The sequence below is a fragment of the Emys orbicularis genome, chromosome 5 (genome assembly GCF_028017835.1).
Source record: "Emys orbicularis isolate rEmyOrb1 chromosome 5, rEmyOrb1.hap1, whole genome shotgun sequence".
NCBI lineage: Eukaryota > Metazoa > Chordata > Testudines > Emydidae > Emys > Emys orbicularis.
The window spans coordinates 82,406,436-82,429,106 of record NC_088687.1 but is presented as its reverse complement, the minus strand read 5'-3'; the positions used below and the strand labels follow the sequence as shown (position 1 = coordinate 82,429,106).

At 40.8% G+C, this 22,671-nt stretch overlaps 1 protein-coding gene across 1 annotated transcript in view; it reads right to left on the bottom strand.

The window, feature by feature from the left end:
- Positions 1 to 22,671, bottom strand: part of WWC2 (WW and C2 domain containing 2) — a 156,441-nt gene that overhangs the window by 10,608 nt on the left and 123,162 nt on the right. Inside the window, exons 12-21 of the mRNA XM_065405033.1 lie at positions 20,329 to 20,452; positions 15,998 to 16,078; positions 15,824 to 15,910; positions 12,905 to 13,097; positions 10,817 to 10,981; positions 9,853 to 9,971; positions 8,863 to 9,061; positions 7,114 to 7,278; positions 3,202 to 3,294; positions 1,190 to 1,432 (exon numbers count right to left, since the gene is read on the bottom strand). Coding sequence (XP_065261105.1) covers positions 1,190 to 1,432; positions 3,202 to 3,294; positions 7,114 to 7,278; positions 8,863 to 9,061; positions 9,853 to 9,971; positions 10,817 to 10,981; positions 12,905 to 13,097; positions 15,824 to 15,910; positions 15,998 to 16,078; positions 20,329 to 20,452 — 1,469 coding nt within the window. The remainder of the gene's footprint in view (positions 1 to 1,189; positions 1,433 to 3,201; positions 3,295 to 7,113; positions 7,279 to 8,862; positions 9,062 to 9,852; positions 9,972 to 10,816; positions 10,982 to 12,904; positions 13,098 to 15,823; positions 15,911 to 15,997; positions 16,079 to 20,328; positions 20,453 to 22,671) is intronic.

The window sequence follows — 22,671 nt, the reverse complement described above, 5'->3', positions numbered from 1 at the left end:
GAAAACAAGGAACTGAGGGACAGAGAGGATATGTGCCTTGCTTCCCGAGAGTCTGTGGTAGATCCAGTAATTTATCCAGGCAATGTGAGCCCCTACATTGCTCTAATCAGTAGACTATTTTACATACCATTTCTTACTTATTTTTTAATCTTTTCTGAAATGCACCTACCTCTTGGTGGGTGAAACTCAGCTCTCCCTGGCCAAAGTCTTTTAATTAATTAATGGAGATATCCTATCTCCTAGAACTGGAAGGGACCTTGAAAGGTCATCGAGTCCAGCCCCCTGCCTTCACTAGCAGGACCAAGTACTAATTTTGCCCCAGATCCCTAAGTGGCCCCCTCAAGGATTGAACTCACAACCCTGGGTTTAGTAGGCCAATGCTCAAACCACTGAGCTATCCCTCCCCAAAATAAGTCAGAAGAAGGGTGTTCTGAAGGACAAACAACTGGGGTGGAGGTCCTGTGGGGCTGCTGCACAGTGCCTCCACAGGTATTATTACAGCCTATAGTCTCATATCATGGCTTCTGCCTCTCTATGCCCTCTTTGTTGAGGTTTCTATTCAGCTACATCTGTGTAGAGTTTGAGCCAGCTACCACTGAATAGCAACTCCCTCCCCCCCCAAACAAAATAAAAACATTGACTTCAATGGGAGGAAGACTGGGATTTAAGATTATTAAACCTTTAAACGGATTTCTATTTTGTTTCAGAACACAAACCCCGCCTCCAAATGAAAAAGAGCGTTTCACCTCCAAATTAATTGGCTACTCAATTTGATGTTCAACTTTAGAATAACATTACTTCTGGTGTTTAGCGAATTCTAGGTTTAAATAAATAAATAATTACTTGATCCTGGATTCATTCTTTAGTAGATTTTTTCCTTAGATTTCCCATGATCTTTTACTCATGTTACATAATTCAGCTTTGTATTTAGTTAAACTTGATACTCCTGTAAATATCTTCTAAAAACATCTAAACAACCAAATCTATCAAAGAACCTATAGTAAAGGGTTTTTAATTTTTTTTGTTTAATACTACTATGGACCCATTCCATCTATAGACACATTACAGGACATTTTTCATTTGTGCTTCCTTCACAACCAGACTATAACTACTAGGTTTTTAAGCACAGCCCTCCCTGGAAATAAAGGAGTGCTTATCATAAAGTGATGGAGTTGTTCACTATTTATACCTGCTTTTCAGCTTGTTTCAAGACCTTTTGGAATCGCTCATCCTCCAACACACACTGGGGAAGGTCAGTCTCTCCTCTGGCTTTCATCTCCTCAAGCTTCTGTTTAAGATCGCGCAGTGCCTGAAGTTCATCGTTCAGCCGATTCTGTCGCGTCCGAGATGCCTGGAGGTCCAGCTCCAAGTCAAGAGAAGTGCGTACAGGGTGCTCTTGCGTAGCTCTTCGCATGATCGACTGGCACGCAGGCTGAATTGTTCAGGAATGATAATGTAATAAAAAGTAAGAGTACATTTAATATACAAAGGCTGAGGTAAGGAGTTGCCAGTTGGGTAAGGAATGTTCACATTTATTTTTTCTGAGCACAAGTTGCCATACCAGATCAGGTCAAAGTCCACAGGCCATCTACTCTGGAACTCTGCTTCTGGCAGCAGCCAGTGCCTAAAGCTTCACAAGATGCTGTAAAACTCCTATAGTTTGTACATTACAGATGCCGTATGGCTATGCCAGAATAGCCATGCCAGCATAGCCCCCAATGTAGATGAAGCCTCCACTTCCAGGAGTTTTTCTGTCTATCAGAACACTACCTCCCTGAATGACATTAGCTATGTTGCCAGAAGCCCTCTCTCATGAAGTTACAGGCGAGTCTCATCTTACGCGGGGGTTCCGTTCCGCAGTTAGCACATAAAGCGAAAACCGCGTATAGTCAAAATTACATTGAGTTGAATGGCGGGTGGAATCGCCCGCACTACAGGTACAGTATTAAAATTGTTATTTTTCTCTTTTTTTTGTTTTTGCCGACCGCGTAAAGCTGAAATCGCGCATGTTAAATGCGCGTAAGATGCGACAGACCTGTAGCTGCATCTACAGTGGGGCTTTTGTTGGCATAACTATGTCAGTCAGGGGTATGGTTTTTTCACTCCCTTGACTGATGTAGCTATTGTCGGAGAATAATTTATGTGTAGACCAAAAGCCTTAGAGAAAAATTGCTTTCTGACCCTCACAGCAACACAATTATGAAGTATGAGATTTAACAGTCTTTAGCTTTCCTAGCTCTGCATGTGTCATTAATAGTCAAAATTATCCAGGACTTCTAAAATTCCAGACATAGCATTTGATTCAATGACCTCCTGTAGCAGGCCTCAATCCAGCAAGGCACTTAAATACATGTCTAACTTTAAGCGCGAGTAGTCCCATTGATTTCAGTAGGACTATTAATTTTCTAAAGTACCTTGCTGATTCGGGAATGCCAGAGATTGACCATAGTCTGTAAACAAGTATTTCCCTTTCAGTGCTTCAAATTTACTTCCTTTAATTTAATTGAGTTTTCTCACATGATGGTCAGAGTAAACCCCCCTGACTTTGCAATCTCTTCTCCCACATCAACTCTGCCATCCTGCTAAGTACAGTCAGCCTTCCTTAGACCCTTTCAATGCTTGTTGTATCTCTGAAGCCTAGTAACCAAAAATGGACACAGCCCCCTAGGTGAGAATATATATTTCATTTTATGTATTGTCATAATATCCTTTTCTCCTTCAAATCCCTTCATTATTCACAAAAGTTCTTGGAGGAAATTCATTGAAAAAGAAAACTTAAAGTATGGTTGAACCCTTGAAACTATGGGATTTTCCCAACCCTTCCACCAAAAGTATGTTTAGGATGAATGTTGTCTGTGTGTTCTTTATGTATACTGTATATAAACATGCATAATATATTATTTTATATTTAAATAGTGTGTCACATTATTGAAGGATCCTGATTACTTTTATACACTGTACAGCATATCTCTGAAACAACTAACCCTAAATGGAACTCTGTTTATCTGCTTTGGAAAGATGATGGGCCATGTCACAGTTGTGTCAAGATTTGGATCTGGGATCCCAGGGAGTCTGGGTGTTTCAAAGAGATGCTGAGATCACTCTGTAGACTCCAGACGCCTAAAATCAAGTTGATGGTTTAAAATTAAATAGAAAAAAGTAGCAGATATGTGGATCACTGCTCAGGTAGATGGCACTTACCCTTTTAACTCTCAAGCTCCGTCGTTCTGTGGCATTTCTCACAAAGAGAGACTTTTTGGCCAGTGTTGAGCTGTCACTGTCACTTCGATTCAGCTGTCAAAATATGGATATAAACACTCTGATATAAAACAGCGGTATATTTCAATACAAGGCTTGTTCTGTTTTTAAGTTAGAAACATTTAGAAAACCTCAAGGATGTTGATGTGGATGTGGGTCATTCTTGGTGTTCAATAAAACCTCTCAGTCAGATAAAATATATGTCCAGGGTTAGCATCTTAAAGAGCGCAAAGACATTTACTGCATGAAAGCAATCTGAAGCCACATAATGAACCGTAGGCTATTTAGTGGTGGTGAAGGATAACATTAGGTAATTTTACTCTATTTTTGTTCTTCAATTTACATTGCCAATCCAGACAATATCAGTGGTTCTATAACATGAATATAAACATCCCCCCATACACATCGACATTTCAGCAGTTTTTACTTGGAAGCAAAACGATGATTCAGCCAGTAGGTCGGCAACCTAACTTCTTAGCTGAGACCCCATTTCCCAACATTTTGAAAGTCAAGCCCCCCTTTCAGGGGAAGGGAATCCCCTGCTACCTCATGTACTGTTAAAGACCCACTCACCTTAATTTAATCAATCTTATATGCCTCCCCTGGAGGAGTTGTGCCCAACACTGGCTTAGCCAATCACATTCTCTTCCTCATAGAGCACATGACAGTCACAGCATAATGATGACACACAGATGATGGAAGGTTACTCATGGCTCGAAATGGACTGTTGCATCAGTCATCAATTATGGTGAATTAAAATAGGATCATTTGCAGTTTACCATATTTTTACTGAAAATGCATTGTGGATTGTTTAAAAAGTTTAATTAGCTTAGCACAGGGCATACTGCCAAAGCATTGGCTGTTTTACAGTCCTCTTACTTCCAAGGTTGCGAATACTATTCACTTGCCTGGGGTAGACCCTTATCAACAGAGCTGCACAGGGAAAAGCAAATTACTCTACACGTTCACCTGGCCAACAAGCAACAATCTCAACCTCAGTCTTATTTGGATTGAATATATGTATGTGCAGATCCTCCTTCAAGAACATTACTACTTCTCAGAAATCATTACCACAGACTAAACAACAACAGTGGCTCTTTTCTTAGGCCATATCTACACAGGGGACCTTACAGCGGCTCAGCTGTGCCACTGTAAGGTCCCCCGTGTAGCTGCTGTATGCCGGCAGGAGAGAGCTCTCCTGATGGGGAAATAAAACCACCCAACGAACGGCGGTAGCTTTGTCAGCGGGAGAGTGTCTCCTGCCGACAAAGTGCTGTCTACACCGGCGCTTTTTGTCAGTAAAACTTGTGTCAGTCAGGGGTGTGTTTTTTTCACACCCCTGACCAACAAAAATTTTACCGATAAAAGTGCCGTGTAGACATAGCCTTAGTTACACTATAGAATCATAGAATATCAGGGTTGGAAGGGACCCCCTGCTCAAAGCAGGACCAATTCCCAGATAGATTTTTGCCCCAAATCCCTAAATGGCCCCCTCAAGGATTGAACTCACAACCCTGGGTTTAGTAGGCCAATGCTCAAACCACTGAGCTATTCCATGACATGACAGATTGTTCTCAAACTGAATAAGTATATCAATATATACAGTAGCAGAATTAAAAGAATGCTGGTTTAAAGTCTAATACAGTTATCAGAAAGATTATTAGTACTCTTTTCTGAAGAGCTGAAAAAATTAACATGAACTACAGGAATTTTGCTGCTGAAATTTCAATGACTGACAAAATCAGAGCCCTACAGCATTCTAATGCAGCATTTATGTGAAAAGAAGAACCTTGTGATATGGATACATGTCCCTAGAGAGAAGTCAGTCTTCTCCCATACAAACTCAGCTGTTAACTCATCAATACTAATGATCAGACATTAGCATCTAAACGTTCGTTAAACACTTTTCAAAGGAACAAATGGGATTTTGGTCCCTACCTGTCCTTTGTGTCTTTGAGACTCTCCCCCTACAAACTCTACTGACTATACATACTTCATGAGAGTCGCTTTCAAATCATCATCTGAGAAGAGGTGCTTTACTATAAGGGAGTGGACATCAGCTGGAGTGAATTGTCTGTAACTTGAAGTCTTTTAAACCATGATTTGAGGACTTCAGTAACTCTGCAAGAGGCCAAGGGTCTATTACAGGAGTGGTGGGTGAAGTTCTGTGGCCTGCAATATTCAGGAGGTCAGACTAGATGATCACAATGGCCCCTTCTGGCCTTGAAGTCTATGAGTGCATATCCATCAGATGTTTTCTGCCCAGGACATACTGCACAGTGGGGGAGGAAGGATGGTCTTGTGGTTCAGGCAGTGGAACGGGACCCAGGAGGTCGGGGTTCTGTCACCAGCTCCACTACTGGCTTCCTCTATGATCTTTTGGCAAGTCACAATCTCTGTGTCCTGTTCCTGCCACAGTCACAATTTGAGATGCTGCATAGTACCTTGGTTTCACACTCTGGTTACATCTATACTAGCAAACTTCATAGCCATAATTTACCACCAGTTCAGCTCCACTGCTGGTAGGATGGGTGGAATATACTGCCATGCCCAAGTTTACATAACAGTAGCTAAAACCATCAGGGCCCTCTCTACATCACACCATCCATCATTACTTCCTCTGGAGGAGCTGCACAAGTAATAGCATTAGGGCTGCAAGGTTCACCAGTGTAAACAAGATCTCAATGTGCCGGGGTTAAACAACAGACAGTGGGCCCTGGATTCAGCCTAAAAGTTATCCAAAAGTTATGCAAAGCCTGTAGAGCAGAGTATTCTATGGGTACCTAATATGCTTAGTGAGTGCAAGAGGAAGTGAAAGGTCATTTCACAGGAGAGTCACCTTGTGACAGGATAAATATGACATAGTGCTAAGTGCTTTCATACCAATTATTTAAATTTTTTAATCAGATAATCACCATAAAGTTGGGACCAACTTTAAAAATTTCATTATTTAAAATGGAAACTTCTGACCAATTGAGGAGTGGGATTGGTAAGGAATTAAAATGCTGAGGGAAAAAAATGACATACTTACCACTGAAGCCATACTCAGATCAAAGCAAATATCAAATAAAAAAAACTGTTTGTTTTTAAATTAAAATTTGTGTAATACAGCTTGTGATTACTTCTTAGATCTTAAAACAAAATGTTTTTATTGTTTAAATACCAAACACTTATATCTATTGCTGATAAACTAAGGCAGTCTCCATGTTACCACTATTCAAAGGGAGACTAAAACTGTATTGTCAGAACCAAATTTGAGACTAATGCCCAAGGCAGAGCTCAGGGACACAGTTGCAGCAGGGTTTCAGAACTGCATCATGTAGCTGCTAACCATACTATCCAATCTGAAATCATGGTAAGCTTCAAAAAGTGCTTCAAAACTGATAGCGGCTGAGCTTTTTCCAGTCTATGTTGCCCTCACACGGTACATTATTAAAAAATGCTAATGCAGCGTTTGCTTATTGTGAGCTTTATTCTAACACATTTTCAACAGATCAAAATTGCCAGATGATTTCAGTTCATTGCGATGTGTGAATTACTGTTCTGTTTATACAGTGAAACACACCCCTTTGCAAAGGTCCAACACAAGACACTTCATAGATACAAGCCCTCTGCAAAGGGTTGCTTTTCATCCATAGTAAAAGTGTTTTGACACAATATAGGAGTTCACTGTAAGCCTGTTCCACTGTGCATCAGTATGTTCTTTTGAAAATCCAAGAAAAACACAATTAAGACTCTTGCGGGTGAAAAGTGGGTTTTCCCAGTACATAACTCATTGCCACTAATGTGCCATTGCCAAGGAATTAAATGACTCTTTAGTTAATAGCATCTCATTGAGAGTGCTTTTCCTCTTACCCTACAGATGTACTGGTTCCGCTCTCCTGGAGAGAAGGTTTGCGAGCGCACTATCATGCTGTTCCTGACAAAGGGACGCGGTCTAGAGCTCAAGCTGGCTCTGTCCTTGGGTCGGACTGCCATATTCTCATTAACTGCTTCCTCAGTATTAGTCTCTTTATCAACCTGTCAAGAGAAATTTAAAATAAAAAATACAGATACACATACACTCCCCGGCCAGCGATATACCTTGCAAGCACTGCTTTCTACCCTCCCAAGACCATTTAAGTTGAAATCCAACAGAGAAAGCAAAGAATCTTACCCATAACTAAGTGCAACAGTATTCAATTAAAAAAAAAAAATCAGTTAAAAAGTGTAAGAAAAACCTTGCCAGGTGTTCCCTGTGCCCAATACAATTGCCACTTCCATCTGAAACTTCTACAGCAGGGGCCTCACTAATCTGTAAACCACAATCCAGAAAGCCTGTACTCAGAACAAACATTTGGGTTTGCAGTTTACAGCTTCACAGTGAGGTTCTGATGCTCTGCTGGGGGCAGGACTGAGAAGGGTGATGCCACATGCCTAAAGGACTAACGGGGCATTTCATATTACCCCTGGACTCCCTCCCCGCAGCAAACACCCTGAAACATGGCTACATCACTGACTGCTGCTGTTCTTCCTTGCCCACCCCACGGCAACTGCTTATCTGCCAACCTCACTAATCTGAACTGGGGCTTCCCACTCGACTAATTCATACAATATTAATTAGGTCCTACTTTATTTACTGTGCCCACTAAAGTAAGCATTTAGGTATCTTTTTTCCTTTTTCTACAGCAAAGTTGATTGTTCTTTGAAGTTTTCACTTATCTAGTTGTCCATACAGACCAGAGAATGTCGTAAGCAGCAGCACAGCAACTGTAGGAGGATTTGGCACTAGTAAATCACATTTCAATCAGTATTGCAATCAGATATTGCACCGCCACCTGCTGCTAGGCCTCTGACTCACTGCTGAATGCAGGTCTTCTTAACAAGGCTTAGATCACAGCTTTAGGCTACAATTCAGAAAATTACTTAAGCATGTGTCTAACTTTAAGCAGGTAAGTTGTCCTAGGCATGTGCTTAAGCATCTTGCTGAATCAGGGCCATGATCTGTGCCTGCCAGCCTGGGCCCCAAAAGACCCTCAATCCATTTGGCCACTCCCTGAACTAACTGAGAGCTAATTACAATCCCCAATGAGTCACTAGACCAAACATTGAACTTTTCCAAGTTCAAATGGAAGATTTATGTCTAAATTCCCTGCACTAACTTCAAAGATCTTAATTTTTTTTGAAAGCACAATCTTAAGAGAAATAAGAAAAAACTAAAGATGAAATCATGACATACATAAGCAAAAAATAACTTATACATTCATAACCTTAAAGCTACTAAACTAATTTTCTTTCAACTTGAATTTTTTCCTTACTCAGAGACCAAGTAAAGACTGGAGTTTTAAGGTAGTTGTTTTTAAGTTAAAAGCATGCAACATTTTCAATTAGAATGAATGTTAGAAGTTCACACTTGCCTAACTCAAAAATGACCAATTTGATTTTGCTCAAACTTACTATACAAACAATTGCTATAATAAATGTCATGGTAATCTTTAAGCTTTCAAACCCGATATACTATTATGGCATACGCCAAGGGAAAGAAGCAAATAAATATTTCATAAGACTAAGTGGTGTCTTCAAACATGCAGTATGCTTTAGGGAAGCACAATCTAAAATATTTACCAGTGTTGGGACTACAGCAGCTAACTGATTGCCAGGGGCATCAGCGTGGTCACTTTCTTTCCCACCCTTGTTTTCATCTGTCTCTGCTGTATCGGTGCATAATCTCAAGTTATCTGTATATCCGCCTTCCTCTGCCAATTTAACTCCATCCTCCTCTTCATTCACAATTTCATCAGACACCTCTGCTAGCATTTCTAACCTGCAAGAACAAAAATATCCCAAGTTACCCTTGAATTGACAAGACCCACAGGAGAAAAGTACTGGAATGCCTAAATCCTGCACCTTGTACAAGAGGCGTATTGTTATCAATACGTTATCTTGATAAGAACAGGATGATTATAGTATCACCAAATGCTTCCAAATTACTCATGTGAATGCATTTTTAATTATATGCTCCAAGAAAAAACAGAAAGCTCTGTTATAATTCACCTTCGAGAACATTTTAACAAAGCACACTAAATTTGATAGCACCATGCTGCTCTGGTGATAATGTACACAATAAAAATTTAATGCAATGAAAAAGCCTTATTAAAGCTTCCTGTACGTGATCACACATTTCTGTATGACAACTACAGAAAAGGCGTACTGGGAAATACTGTTCCTTAACATACACAACAAGATACAGTAATTTAGCAACAGAACCTGTCCCCACTCATGGAGAAAGAACAAACAGCACATATCCTGTCTATGACATGCAGCAGCCCCCTGACCCTAACTCCTATTCATCTCTCATTACAGTTTATGGACTGCAATAAGATGGGACAAGTAACATTTGTGATGTGGCATTTTGGGACACTGTCAGTGAGTCAGGAAGAACTGAGTGGATTACACAGAAGGGGGGGGGGGCGGGGAATTAGAACTTTCAGTATATTTGGTAAACTTAAGTGAAGATAATGAATTGTCCCTGAAGAGGAAGAGATTTTTTTTTCCTGGCAAGTAAAGCACTTTTCCTAAGCCTACAATGAGGGTCAATGTAAAGAACAGCTTTACCAGTCTTCATCAGCACCCCTGTTCTCCTCCCCCTCCTCCTCCTCCTCCTCCTCCGCCAGCTCTTGCTCTACCGCTTCCAGCTCAGCAGATGTCCTCTCCAGCAGAGCCGAGACAGCATCCTGATGGCGTAAATAAAGAGAATGAAACTAGACACAGTACATTAGGCAAGAAATGACAACGCTTACAAGAGTTGCGTTTCCCTGGCATTCCCTTACACCAGGAAAATGTGATTAAGTGATAATAAAAAGGCAAAGTATGGAAGTTTATGCCGGGGATCAGAATTCCAGACATGCTATATACTAATTAGTTGTGTGAAAACATTCAAAAGGAGATTTAAGTATTTTAATAGGGTGATACCATGAAGTATATTTCTTCTCTAATGAGGGGTGATTATAGTATCGCCTAAATAGGAAGAAAAGATTATTTTTTAAAATCATGTATGTCTCATGCTGTTCTTGTGATGCAAGCACAAAGCAGAAAAGTTTGTTTTCACTGGAATGATTAAGGTACAATTTGCATTAAAAGTATTTTTAAAATGCAATGAAAATATTTTAACATTTAACAAAGAACAAAAAACAAAGCTGTTTCCAAAATACACACATGAAAATAAGAAACCAAGTTAACTAACAGGGAAATTAGGGAGACTCTTATTTTAAAAACAATGTAAGGAAGGTCAGAAGGAGAGATTAAAACATAGGACCCAATCCTGCAACCCATAGTTAGGCCCTGATTCTACAAACACTTATGCACATGCTTAATATTTACAACCCCCTATGTGACTAGTAAAGTTAAGCATGCACATGAGTGCTTGCAGGATTGGGACCCTAGGCCCTAGTAAAGTCAACGAATAAGAACTGCAGTTTGGCGCATATAACATTAGTGCAACTGCCTCAGTGGGGTGAGGGAGTAGGGGTCAATGCCTTTTTTCTTGCTTTCGCTGGCTTAGCCAACACATACTGCTCACCAAGTCCAACGAGCCTGACAATTGCTTGTAAGGCAGAAACACCGATTCCTCATTTTGTTCCTTGTTCTTTTTGCCAGGAATTTGCTTGCAGGGCAGCAGATTATACCACAGAGTATAGGTCTCATTAGAAAATGATAAATCTGCAAGGCTGAGCTGAGTTCCAGCCTACACAGAATGACAGATGGAAGGAAAAAGTTAAAATGGGTCATTTTTCCTGTATGAGAGCTGAGCTCTCGTTCTACAGTATTTTTCATTGTACAAAGGGCACCACAAACTTGACAAGCATTTCTGAGTGTTTTACAGCTCAAAAAGCATTGTTTTTTCCAAGCGATGAAACAGAGTTTAAAGACCAAATGGAAATCTGTGCAAGCTACTCAATATTGCATATATTTTTTTTAAAATAAATAAAATACCAAGCTGAGCATTTACCTGTTACCAAAAAATGAGACCCCTGAAAACCCCCAAAATGCTTCTCTGGTATTCTGTAGCATTAAATAATGAACAACTGTTGGAGTCCACTGCAGAGTGCACATCTTGGGTTCTGGAGAGACAAAGCCACAATACCAACCCTATGGAGGACATTCTGGTCGATCTCAGTCCACTTCTCAGCAGACAGTTGGCCCATCACAAAAATCACCCACAACCACCAATACTAATTGGAACCTTCCTGGCAGTATCAGCGAAGAAGAATAAGAGTGAATAGTAGGGGAGATTAAGCTACCTTTTCATTCAGGGAAGGGAGACCTTCAGGTGAGGGTTGAGGCTTACTGGTTGGGAACTATGGGGAAATGTGCACTATTGCTGTCAGGGCTCTACCCTGGAGATTTAAGTTCTCTGTTCTGTAGCTAAATAGAGGATTTCAGTCTCCACGGCTGTCAGTCTGGGTGCCTGGTTGGCACAATTCACTGACAGCCCTGACATGTGTCCCTTCTGCAGTGAGGGAGACCCTGGTGCACATCTACCTGGAAGGCACCAAGTGGCAGCCCCTCTTCTGGCAACTCCAAAACCTCCTGCTGAGGTTCCAGTGCATTTCCCCCCACATCTTTTTTTGTACGCATTCCCCGACTATAACTCCACAAAGTCGCTGGGCCACCTCATCAACCTCCTCCTGGCGCTGGCCAAGATAACCATCCATCGGTCCAGGAGGAGGAAGCTCGAGGGGAGGTTCTTTACAAATGTGGGGCCTACTTGTGGACCCTATTTGTCTCATATACCGGTGCAGAGTTCCTTTGGGCAGTGTCCACTGGCTCCTTGGACGATGACTCAGAGCTAGAGGCATTGTTCATGGTTTGCAGTTTATATTTTAAAGAGTCCTTGATTATTAATCAGTGTGCCTCATATATATCACCACTGCCACTGGGCAACAATATGTGATGACAGTGATAACAAATACAAAATATGGAAAGACTTCAAAATAAAACGATCTCTCCCCATGACAGTGTCCTGGAAGGGAAATTTCCTTTTGTCTTTTTTACATGATGGCAAGCTTAATGGTAAATGAAAGCAAGTTATTAGTTATGTGATGATGACACAGTTAATCATGTCAGAAGCCAGAATAAATGGATAATGTCCCAGTCTACAGTATCCTGGATTGTTAATGTCACATATTATTACAATGAAGTATACTAGTCTCAAAACATGGAGCTTAATGCAGTCTACACAGTGTTGTACAAAAGATTTGCATTCCAGGCAGTGTTTTGTTACAACACAAGTTCACATCACTTCGTTTTACATATTGTATTTTATACTTTGGAGACCCAATTCTACTCTGACTTGCATCAGTGTTACATTGATGTAACTCCAATGAAGTTTACATGAAATTACTCATGATCTACATCTGTGTGCTATACATCAATTTGTCATTGTGCAATATCATGGCAAGACAGAGCTTTTAAAACTGTCTCCATCCAACACCGTATTGTATACATGTGGAATTGCAGAGAAATGTAATCATCAGTGCTATTGAGACAACTCAGATGAGGTGCTGAATTCTTCTGGGAGCGTTGCAGAATTGTAGAAGCCATATTCATCAGTGGGGAATAAAACAAACAAATGCATGCCAAGTAAAGCGAATATAAAAATACATACCAGGCATTCTTCCCGTCGAGTTTTACTGACAGAACAAACATCTACACGTAATGTCTTCTGCTGCAAAGCTTCTTGGGAAATGGCTACTCTGAATATCTCATTGAATAAAATGGTTTCCATAGCAGGATGGACTTTAGTGCGGAACAGACAGCTGATGTCAACTGAGGATGGAAGTACTGCTACCCTAAAATACCTGAAGGGAACAAAATAAAATGATTTACATGTGTAGCAAATAGCACCTAGTATGCAAGCACAATTACAATTTAAGATCATTCACAAAATCCAAAATTAATGGCTTCTTAATATTTTACCCCTGTAATTGTCTCATGCTCAGCTGCAGGTGCACTATGCTTAACACGTGCCAGCTGCTGAGGGGAAAAGTGAATCACTGCAGCCAGCCTTCCACCGTGGAGGGAAACTGATCACAAGGTTTGAAGGAAAAGTGCATGCCAGGGAAATGGACAGGCAACAATTCAGTTGGGAGGAAGGAGAAAGAGGGGGCTGATAAATTTAACTTCCCACCTGTCCCTTGCACAGCCATTTCCCCAAAAGTTATTTCTGTGCCTTGGGAAGGTAATGACAGATGAGGTAGGCATTGCTGACTCTATCCAAATGAATCCTTTGCTTTAGTATTAAGTGAGAGACGCTGAAGATCATGTCACAGAAAGTGGGATACATTATCCTAATGGAAACAAGAAATCCTAGAAAGTTGAAAGATCCTTTTGGAGTAGAGAGAGAGTTGGAAAATTGAGAGAAAAAAGTTAAACACTTAGAAATGACTTCAGTAGCATGGTGGAATGCATTTCTGAGAAAAAGGAAAATTGAAAACTAGTAAAAGAGAAAGAAAACAGCTAGGAAAGATGAGAAGCAGTACTTGACGGAGATTAATATTATGCTAGTATTTAATAATCACACCCCCTACTCCCACGTGTAGATGTAGCCTAAGTTCAACAGTCTCTGTACTCTTATTGACACCCTGGCCAACAGTGTGGTTTCCATATTTGAATCCTGCCTTTACATATGCATCAAGTGTACCAAGGATCTTTCCTTAACCCTCATCTTTTATGCACCTTCTCACTTTAGCTAGCTTCATTTTCACCTCACTATCAACCACCTTGGACTTCTCTTCTATATTGAAGTCCTCTAACTACGATTCCCAAGTATCTACTTTTATTGACTGTATCAAGTCACGGATATGTCAGCTTTCTACTGCTGAATACTCTGAAGACTTAAAAGGACACTGACAACTGAATGTCTTAAATTCCAAATTGTGAAAACAAGGTTTCATAAAACCTACCATCAACAGCACAACACAATTTTTTTTTAAAAAGGGACCAGTGAAAACAGGTGTTTTTTCCACAAATGCACATTCTCCGGTGTGTTTCAAAGATGGCAGTACTAAGTGAATAAAAGTGAGACTGACTTCATTGATTGTCATTGTACAAGCTAAGAAAAATGTAAACGGCTTACAAATACAGACAAGTATACTGGATTTTAAAAAGTCTTTCACTTCTAACAAGCTATGGCTTTGTATCAGAAGAAAACAGCTCATATTTTTTAAACTAACAGTATATCTTGGAGTCCTTTTTGTGGAGTAAAGAATTCTTTGCCCCAGGTGTCTGACTTCAACCTTTTACTTTGGTCCCAAGGCCAAAAATATTGGGAATCAACTTGTTTTTCTTACTATATCTTCAGAACATTGCTAATATTTGTACTTCACTTGATCTTTAATGCTCTAACTTTGACAGCCTTCTTCATACTGTACATTAGCCATGTCTCATCTCAACTTTCCATTTTCACGGTCTTTCTAAATTTCTGCACTTTAAATGTTAGGGGGGCATAATAGTGGTAGACACAACTATTAACTCCAAAGAACAAGATTGTGTCACACACATCCTTCATGTTCACTGGCTTCCTATTGATCAGTGAACCCAGTTCAAAATAGCCTTAAAAATACCAACTCTCCACGGACTGGCTCCATCCTACCACTAATTATATTAAGCCTCGTAACAGCCTGTTGAGATAGTCAAATATTATTGTATCTATTTTGCAGCCTGGAAAACTGAAGCAGTTGTTTGTCCAAAGCCATGCAGCAAGTTAATTTACAGATCTAGGTGTAGAACTCAGAGATCTTTAATCCCAGTTCCCTACTCTAACTACCATAAGGTCCATCAACGGCTGTTAGCCAAGATGGTCAGGGATGCAATCCCATGCTCTAGGTGTCCCTAAATCTCTGACTGCCAGAAACTGGGATTGGATGACAGGGAATGGATCACATGATAACTGCCCTGTTTTGTTTATTCCCTCTGGAGCATCTGGCATCAGCCACTGTCAGAAGACAGGATACTGGGCTAGATGGACCACTAGTCTGACCCAGTATGGCCATTCTTATGTTCACTAAGAACACTCCCTCTTGTTTCTTTCATTACTTCCTACATCAGCCATTTTTCAATACTTTCATCAACCTTTTTCCACTTTTATTGTTTTGATATTTCTATCTATACAGCACAACACAGAGCTTAATTTTTGAGAGGCCCTCAAACATCACTTGTTAGAGGTGATGTGTCTCAGCATTTTTGCTGTACATTAGCCATGTCTCATCTCAACTTTCCATTTTCACGGTCTTTCTAAATTCCTGCACTATAAATTTTAGTGGGGCATAATAGTGGTAGACACAACTATTAACTCCAAAAAACAAGTTTGTGTCACACACATCCTTCATGTTCACTGGCTTCCTATTGATCAGTGAACCCAGTTCAAAATAGCCTTAAAAATACCAACTCTTTTTTAAATAACTATAACATATAATTATACAGTATTTAAAGCGACAGTACCTTCCAAAAGGAATGAGTAAAGCATAAGCATAGAAATCGTGCAATGTACACTTCAGCATTACTGCTCAATGATTATCTTACTTACACTCTGGAACCAAAGGGGACAGAGAAGGCATGAAGATTTCTGAGCTGCATTACAATTACCACAAAACTTGAACTGCTTTGGTCATATCTGTTAAGATAAGAAGACAATGTGAGGCAGTTTTGCCACAAGCTTCCCTAAATATGAATAGATGTTTCCCATTTGCTTATTACTTACCTAAGTCCTATTTGCACCTGGGCAGCCTCTAGAATCATCGTGTCATCTTCACTATATACAGCATCTTCAGTTTCATTTGGTCTAGATCAGATAAGTAAATAATTGGATACAAGGGTAAGAAAATCATAGTTGACTTTCAATTATCATAGAAGAATACAGAAAAAACCCATAAGCCTCCCAAAAGACAGATTTAATTGAATCGCTTATCTGTAGCACAACTAAGAATTTCAGTGTTTGTACTGCAATGGCACAGGTTTTAAGACCAGCCACTTCAGTGTCTGACTTAGGAAAGGCCTCAGGCCAGCTGTTTAAAGTGGTCAGACTAATAGGTATGAGTGCAATAATGGTGACCAGCTATGCACAGTAGATGGATTCAGGGATATAGAGAAATAATGTCCTGGGAACTAAAGAGATGAAAGAACATTTGGCCACACATGGTATCAGGAGCTTATTTCAAGTCCAGTCTATCTGGGGGGTTGGGGCGCTGTCCAGTGAGGAGGATTCTATGCAAAAAATTAAAACAAAACCTTTCCTGAAGAACCTGTATTCACAAGTACTAGGAGCACTAGCTCTCCAGCCCTGAGGCTGAATACTACCCTGGCATTAAAAAGAATCACTCACACTCACACTCTCTCTCACACACACACACACACACACACACAGATATGGAAATTGATTGGCTGTTTGAGGAAGGACATGGCATTAATGAGATTCATTGATTTTATGGCCAGGAGTGACCATTGTGACTATCTAGTCCAGGAGCCAGCACATCCCTCACCCGCGCCGCTTCCCGCCGCCCCCATTGGCCCGGGACGGCGAACCGCGGCGAGTGGGGGCCGCGATCAGGTAAACAAACTGGCCCGGCCCGCTAGGGTGCTTACCCTGGCGAGCCACGTGCCGAACGTTGCCGACCCCTGATCTAGTCTAACCTTCTGGATAACACAGGCGAAATACATCACTTACTGATGAAAAGAACAATGCACACATTCAATACAATGTCAAGACATCATGCCATGATTAGTTTGTGATTGGGACTCCATTCTACATGTATAGCTCTTTCTTCTCATAGCTGCCCAATCACTTCTTGATTGCAGGCAAAAGAGAGGAAAAACACCCACTCTTTCTCCCCACCTTTTGTTGCTGGAAACAAAGGAAGTCTCTCTCTTCTTTCCTTCCTCCATCTCTTGGTGAATGGTAGACAGGAAGGAGATTTCTTCCCTCTTCCATCTGCCCCACAATTGTTAGCTTTTTAGAGGGATAGGAAAGATCCCCATAGATCCTGCTTATTCATATTCTGCTTGCTGCAATAGTGATAAGCAGCATGAGGTATGCTCTTGTGACCAAAATGGACTGGGACCCAACAGATAGTCTCCATGACAGCCATATACAGCAGCACAAGTCACTGCACATGACTATAATCTAGGGCTGTCAAGTGATAAGAAAAAGTAATCATGATAAAAAAAATTAATCGCAATTAATCACATGATTAATCGCGCTGTTAAACAAAAATAGAATACATTTATTTAAATATTTTTGGATGTTTTACATTTTCAAATATATTGATTTCAATTACAACACAGAATACAAAGCATACAGTGCTCACTTTATATTTATTTTTTATTAGAAATATTTGCACTGTAAAAAACAAAAGGAATAGTATATTTCAATTCACCTAATACAAGGACTGTAGTGCAATCTCTTTATAATGAAAGTTGAACTTACAAATGTAGAATTATGTACAAAAAATAACTGCATTCAAAAATAAAACAATGTAAAACTTTAGAACCTACAAGTCCACTCAGTCCTACTTCTTGTTCAGCCAATCGCTCAGACAAACAAGTTTGGTTACATTTGCAGGAGATAACGCTGCCCGCTTCTTGTTTACAATGTCACCTGAAAGTGAGAACAGGCGTTTGCATGGCATTGCTGTAGCCGGCGTCGCAAGATATTTATGTGCCAAATATGCTAAAGATTCATATGTCCCTTCATGCTTCAACCACCATTCCAGAGGACATGCGTCCATGCTGATGACGGGTTCTGCTCGATAACAATCCAAAGCAGTGCGGACCGATGCATGTTCATTTTCATCATCTGAATCAGATGCTACCAGCAGAAGGTTGATTCTCTTTTTTGGTGGTTCAGGTTCTATAGTTTCTGCATCAGAGTGTTGCTCATTTAAGACTTCTGAAAGCGTGCTCAACACCTCGTCCCTCTCAGATTTTGGAAGGCACTTCAGATTCTTAAACCTTGGGTCGAGCGCTGTAGCTATCTTTAGAAATCTGATATTGGAACCTTCTTTGTGTTTTGTCAAATCTGCAGCGAAAACATTCTTAAATCGAACAACATATGCTGGGTCGTCATCCGAGACTACCATAACACAAAATATATGGCAGAATGCGGGTAAAACCATGGAAAAGGAGACATTCAATTCTCCTCCAAGGAGTTCAGTCAGAAATTTAATTAACACTTTTTTTTTTTTTTAACAAGCATCATCAGAATGGAAGCATGTCCTCTGGAATGGTGATCGAAGCATGAAGAGGCATATGAATGTTTAGCATATCTGGCACGTAAATACCTGGCGATGCCGGCTACAAAAGTGCCATGCAAATGCCTGTTCTCACTTTCAGGTGACATTGTAAATAAGAAGCAGGGAGCATTATCTCCCGTAAAGGTAAACAAACTTGTTTCTCTTAGAGATTGGCTGAATAAGCAGTAGGACTGAGAGGACTTGTAGGCTCTAACGTTTTACATTGTTTTGTTATGGAGTGCAGTTAAGTTAAAAAAAAAATCTACATTTGTAAGTTGCGCTTTCACGACAAAGAGATTGCACTACAGTACTTGTATGAGGTGAATTGAAAAATACTATTTCTTTTGTTTGCCATTTTTACAGTGCAAATATTTGTAATCAAAAGTAATATAAAGTGAGCACTATACACTTTGTATTCTGTGTTGTAATTTAAATCAATATATTTGAAAATGTAGAACATCCAAAAATATTTACTAAATGTCAATTGGTATTCCACTGTTTAACAGTGTGATTAAAACGGTGATTAATTGCAATTAATTTTTTTGAGTTAATCACGTGAGTTAACTGATTAATCAACTGCCCTACTTTAATCACAAGCTGAGAATTACCTGTGTAAATCTAATTCCACCCAAACCTTGCATTAGAGAGGGACCAAGGAAGTAGCAATAAGATCTGATGCGGAATAGGCTTAGCTTAGGCCTTAGAGTTCAGGCTGAAGTACAGATCCACAGCTTTAGGACAGGACTGAGTGGTGTGGATACTCCTGAGATGTTCTGGTAAGATTTTAGTTCAGAATGCTAGAAATCTCACAAGATCTTCTATGCTAGGTTTCATCTGAATGGTTTTGTTTTGTCTTTTTGATTTGAGAAAGTTTTACCAGAACTTAATGAAGCCCCACTCCCTCTACGACACCATAATGCAGTGGTTCTCAACCAGGGGTCCAGGGCAGCATTAGACTCCCTGGGGCCCAGGGTAGAAAGGCGAAGCCTCACCGCATGGGGCTGAAGCCCAGGACCCTGCACTCCGTCACCTGGGGTTGAAGCCGAAGCCCGAGCAATGTAGCTTCAAGGGAGCCCCTGTTGCATGGGGTTCCAGGCAGTTGCCCTGATTGCTACCCCCTAATGCCAGCCCCCCTAATGGCACACATGGGCTGTGGAGTTTTTACAGTATGCTGGGGGGGCAGGGGGAGAAGGGGGACTCAAAGAAAAAGGTTGAGAACCCCTGCCATAATGTACCTTCATTTGCCCAGCAAGGAAGGCTATTGTGGCTGCTACTGGAACATTTAAAAGAGGGATATTAGGTAAGCATCTCATTAAAACACACATCCTGAAGTCCTCAAACCTCCCTCCCCAGATCTCTTAATATCAGATACATGCAAAAGTTGAGGTGAACACTGAAGATCCTAGAGACTCCCCATAGTCTGCTTTTGTTTGGAATATTCTTAAAATTCTATTATCTGTGCTAAAATTTGTTTATTGTTCTAAGAAACCTATAGTTTACATATTATATTTCTGCTTAGGACATACTTTTAGCAAGAGAAATGGGAATAGAAAACACTATATTAGAGCAACATGGCCAAATTAAGGTGACTAAAGCAATTTTAATCTAAACCTTAACTATAGTAGCACTGGTGGTCCACTAAAATGTGCATGTTTCCTAATTTATAAAAAAGTAAATATTTTATTAATATACTTTTCTTTATAAATTAAGCTGCAAATGGGTGGATGGGCAGGACAGAAATAAATCTCCTGGGACCAAAGTGCGCTAATTTCAGTCAAAAAGTCTCTCAGTTTCTTAAACCTACTGTTTTACAGAAGCTTCATATACACCACTGTCTCCAGCCACAGACTCATCAGACACTGCAGCAGATACACAAGTTGCTTTCTCCTCAAGCAGCAGACTTACTGCTCTTCTTGGTAAGTCGACACCTAAGCAAGGGAGGAAGAATAAAAAGTAGTGCTAGACAATTACCAGCAAAGTAACTGCACAGCTTAGAACACTGCCAAGTTGAAAGCGATGACCCTTAGCTCAATTTCATGGAGTAATTCTGTTTCACCCCACTGAACAGATACAGGATGTATTACTATTGTCGCTTATTCTAGTTAGGGGGTTACGTGTCTAAACTGATGAGCTTGAAAATGTAGAACTATTATGCCCTTCCCAAACACAGGCTTCTCTCACCCTTATTAGTCTTCATCTTGAGCTTTGAACCTACATTTCCAATTTTAAATTCTCACTGTAATAAAATTTCAGCAGCACACAAAACCAGGGCTGACAACTATGCTTTATTAACAATATACAAGTGATACAGAAGCTTCAGGATTTCCCTCCTAGAAATGCAAACTCCCATTTGGTTTAGCCAAGGAATGCCTAACATGATCCTCAAAAACTTCTTACGCTAGAGAACCTTTAGCACCAGCTACTACTTAATTTTAACCTCCAAGTCATATTCATATGCTAGTGTCCTGCAGTGCACACACAGCATTCATTGAAAGCATCATTTTGCCATGAAATAAGTTGCAGGCCTATGGAGCTTTTTTTTTTTAAATTTGCAAAGGAGTGAGGATATTGGTATGCGTTATGCACACCTCCTGAGTCATGACTTTACATCTTGTTAAGATGTTAAAAATTTAAGGCTTCGGTTTAGAGGATCGATTGCTACATTTCTGCTTTTATTTGTAGCAGTACAGATGCTTTTTCCTTGATGATGAAGCGCTCCCCCCTCCACTCATGTGAGGGGTGAAGGTGATGACAAGATTTATTGATTACCCCCAGGAATAACCACAGATGCCTGAAATTGACTTTGACAATGACAGAGACTGACTGTGGAAGAACATCATGGTTATTCCAAGTTGGTTGCTGCCAGCAGGGACCTGTACAGGAGAGTAAATCTGTATGTACTTCACCTATACAGAAGCGCCTACAAGAGACAAGTACAGAGGCACTTTATCTGCAGAGAAGTTTTGTATTGTAATAGGTGGCACTGGAAGCACCACCTATAGTTAAGTTTATCTGCTTTCCATTATAGAACCTTATTTTTAGTTGCTTATAATACTCTGTCAAACTTTAACCATTTAGGCTGAAATTTTCCATGTAAGATGTCTGCCTCAGACTGAAAAATTTTTTTTTTGTGTGTGAAAGTTTCAGCTAAAACGGTACAGCCATTTCCAAGATTTAAATTAGGGAAAAACAGGTTTTGCCCACATTCAAAAAATTCTTATAACCATTTCACTGAGGAGCTCTAACACTCTGATGCTTTGGTACATGGACATGAATTTGGTGTGGTATAGGGGAAGTGCCCTAGTGTCAGGGATGTGCCTTTTGCTGCTTTGTGAAAATCCACATAAATTAGACCAAATTATAAGCCTATTTAAAAAACCTGCAGTTTGCACATGATCCGTAGAAGCTTTTTAAAATTTGACAGCTAAATTCTCAAGTCAGGTCTACCCTTAAAACACTGTAGCGCCAATGGGAGTTTTCCAGTCAGCATAATTAACCCACCTCCATGAGAAGCGGTAGCTATGTCGATGGGAGGGCTTCTCCTGTTGACACAGCGCTGTCCACACCCATGGTCAGGTCAGTAGAAATGCTTTGCTTGGAGGGGTGGGGTGAATTTTTCACACCCCTGAGCAACAGCGTTATACCAATGTAAGTTTTACTTTAGACCTGGACTCAGACTATTCCATCTGCACTGAGCAAGCTCTATCCTCCTAGCTGCAGAGGTGAAAGTAAGCCGGTACGGTACAGCATACCGGCAAGAGCCGGTACGCCATGCCGGACTGGACCGGCTTCTCCAGCGGTAATTTAAAGGGCTCAGGGCTCCAGCCGCTGTGGGGAGCCCCGGGCCCTTTAAATCACCGCCGGAGCTCCGGCAGCCAGGCTCAGGCGGGGATTTAAATGTCCCGGAGCTCTGGCCCCTGCGGGGAGACCTGGGCCCTTTAAAGCGCCGCCCGAGCCCAGTGGCCAGAGCCTCTGGCCCTTTAAATCGCTGCCGGAGCCCTGCCGCCGCTACCCCAGCAGCAGCAGGGCTCTGGAGGCAATTTAAAGGGCCCGGGGCTCCCCGCAATGGCAGGAGCACCGGGCCCTTTAAATCCCCACCCGAGCCCGGCTTCTGGAGCCCCGGGAGCCAGGCTCCGGTGGGGATTTA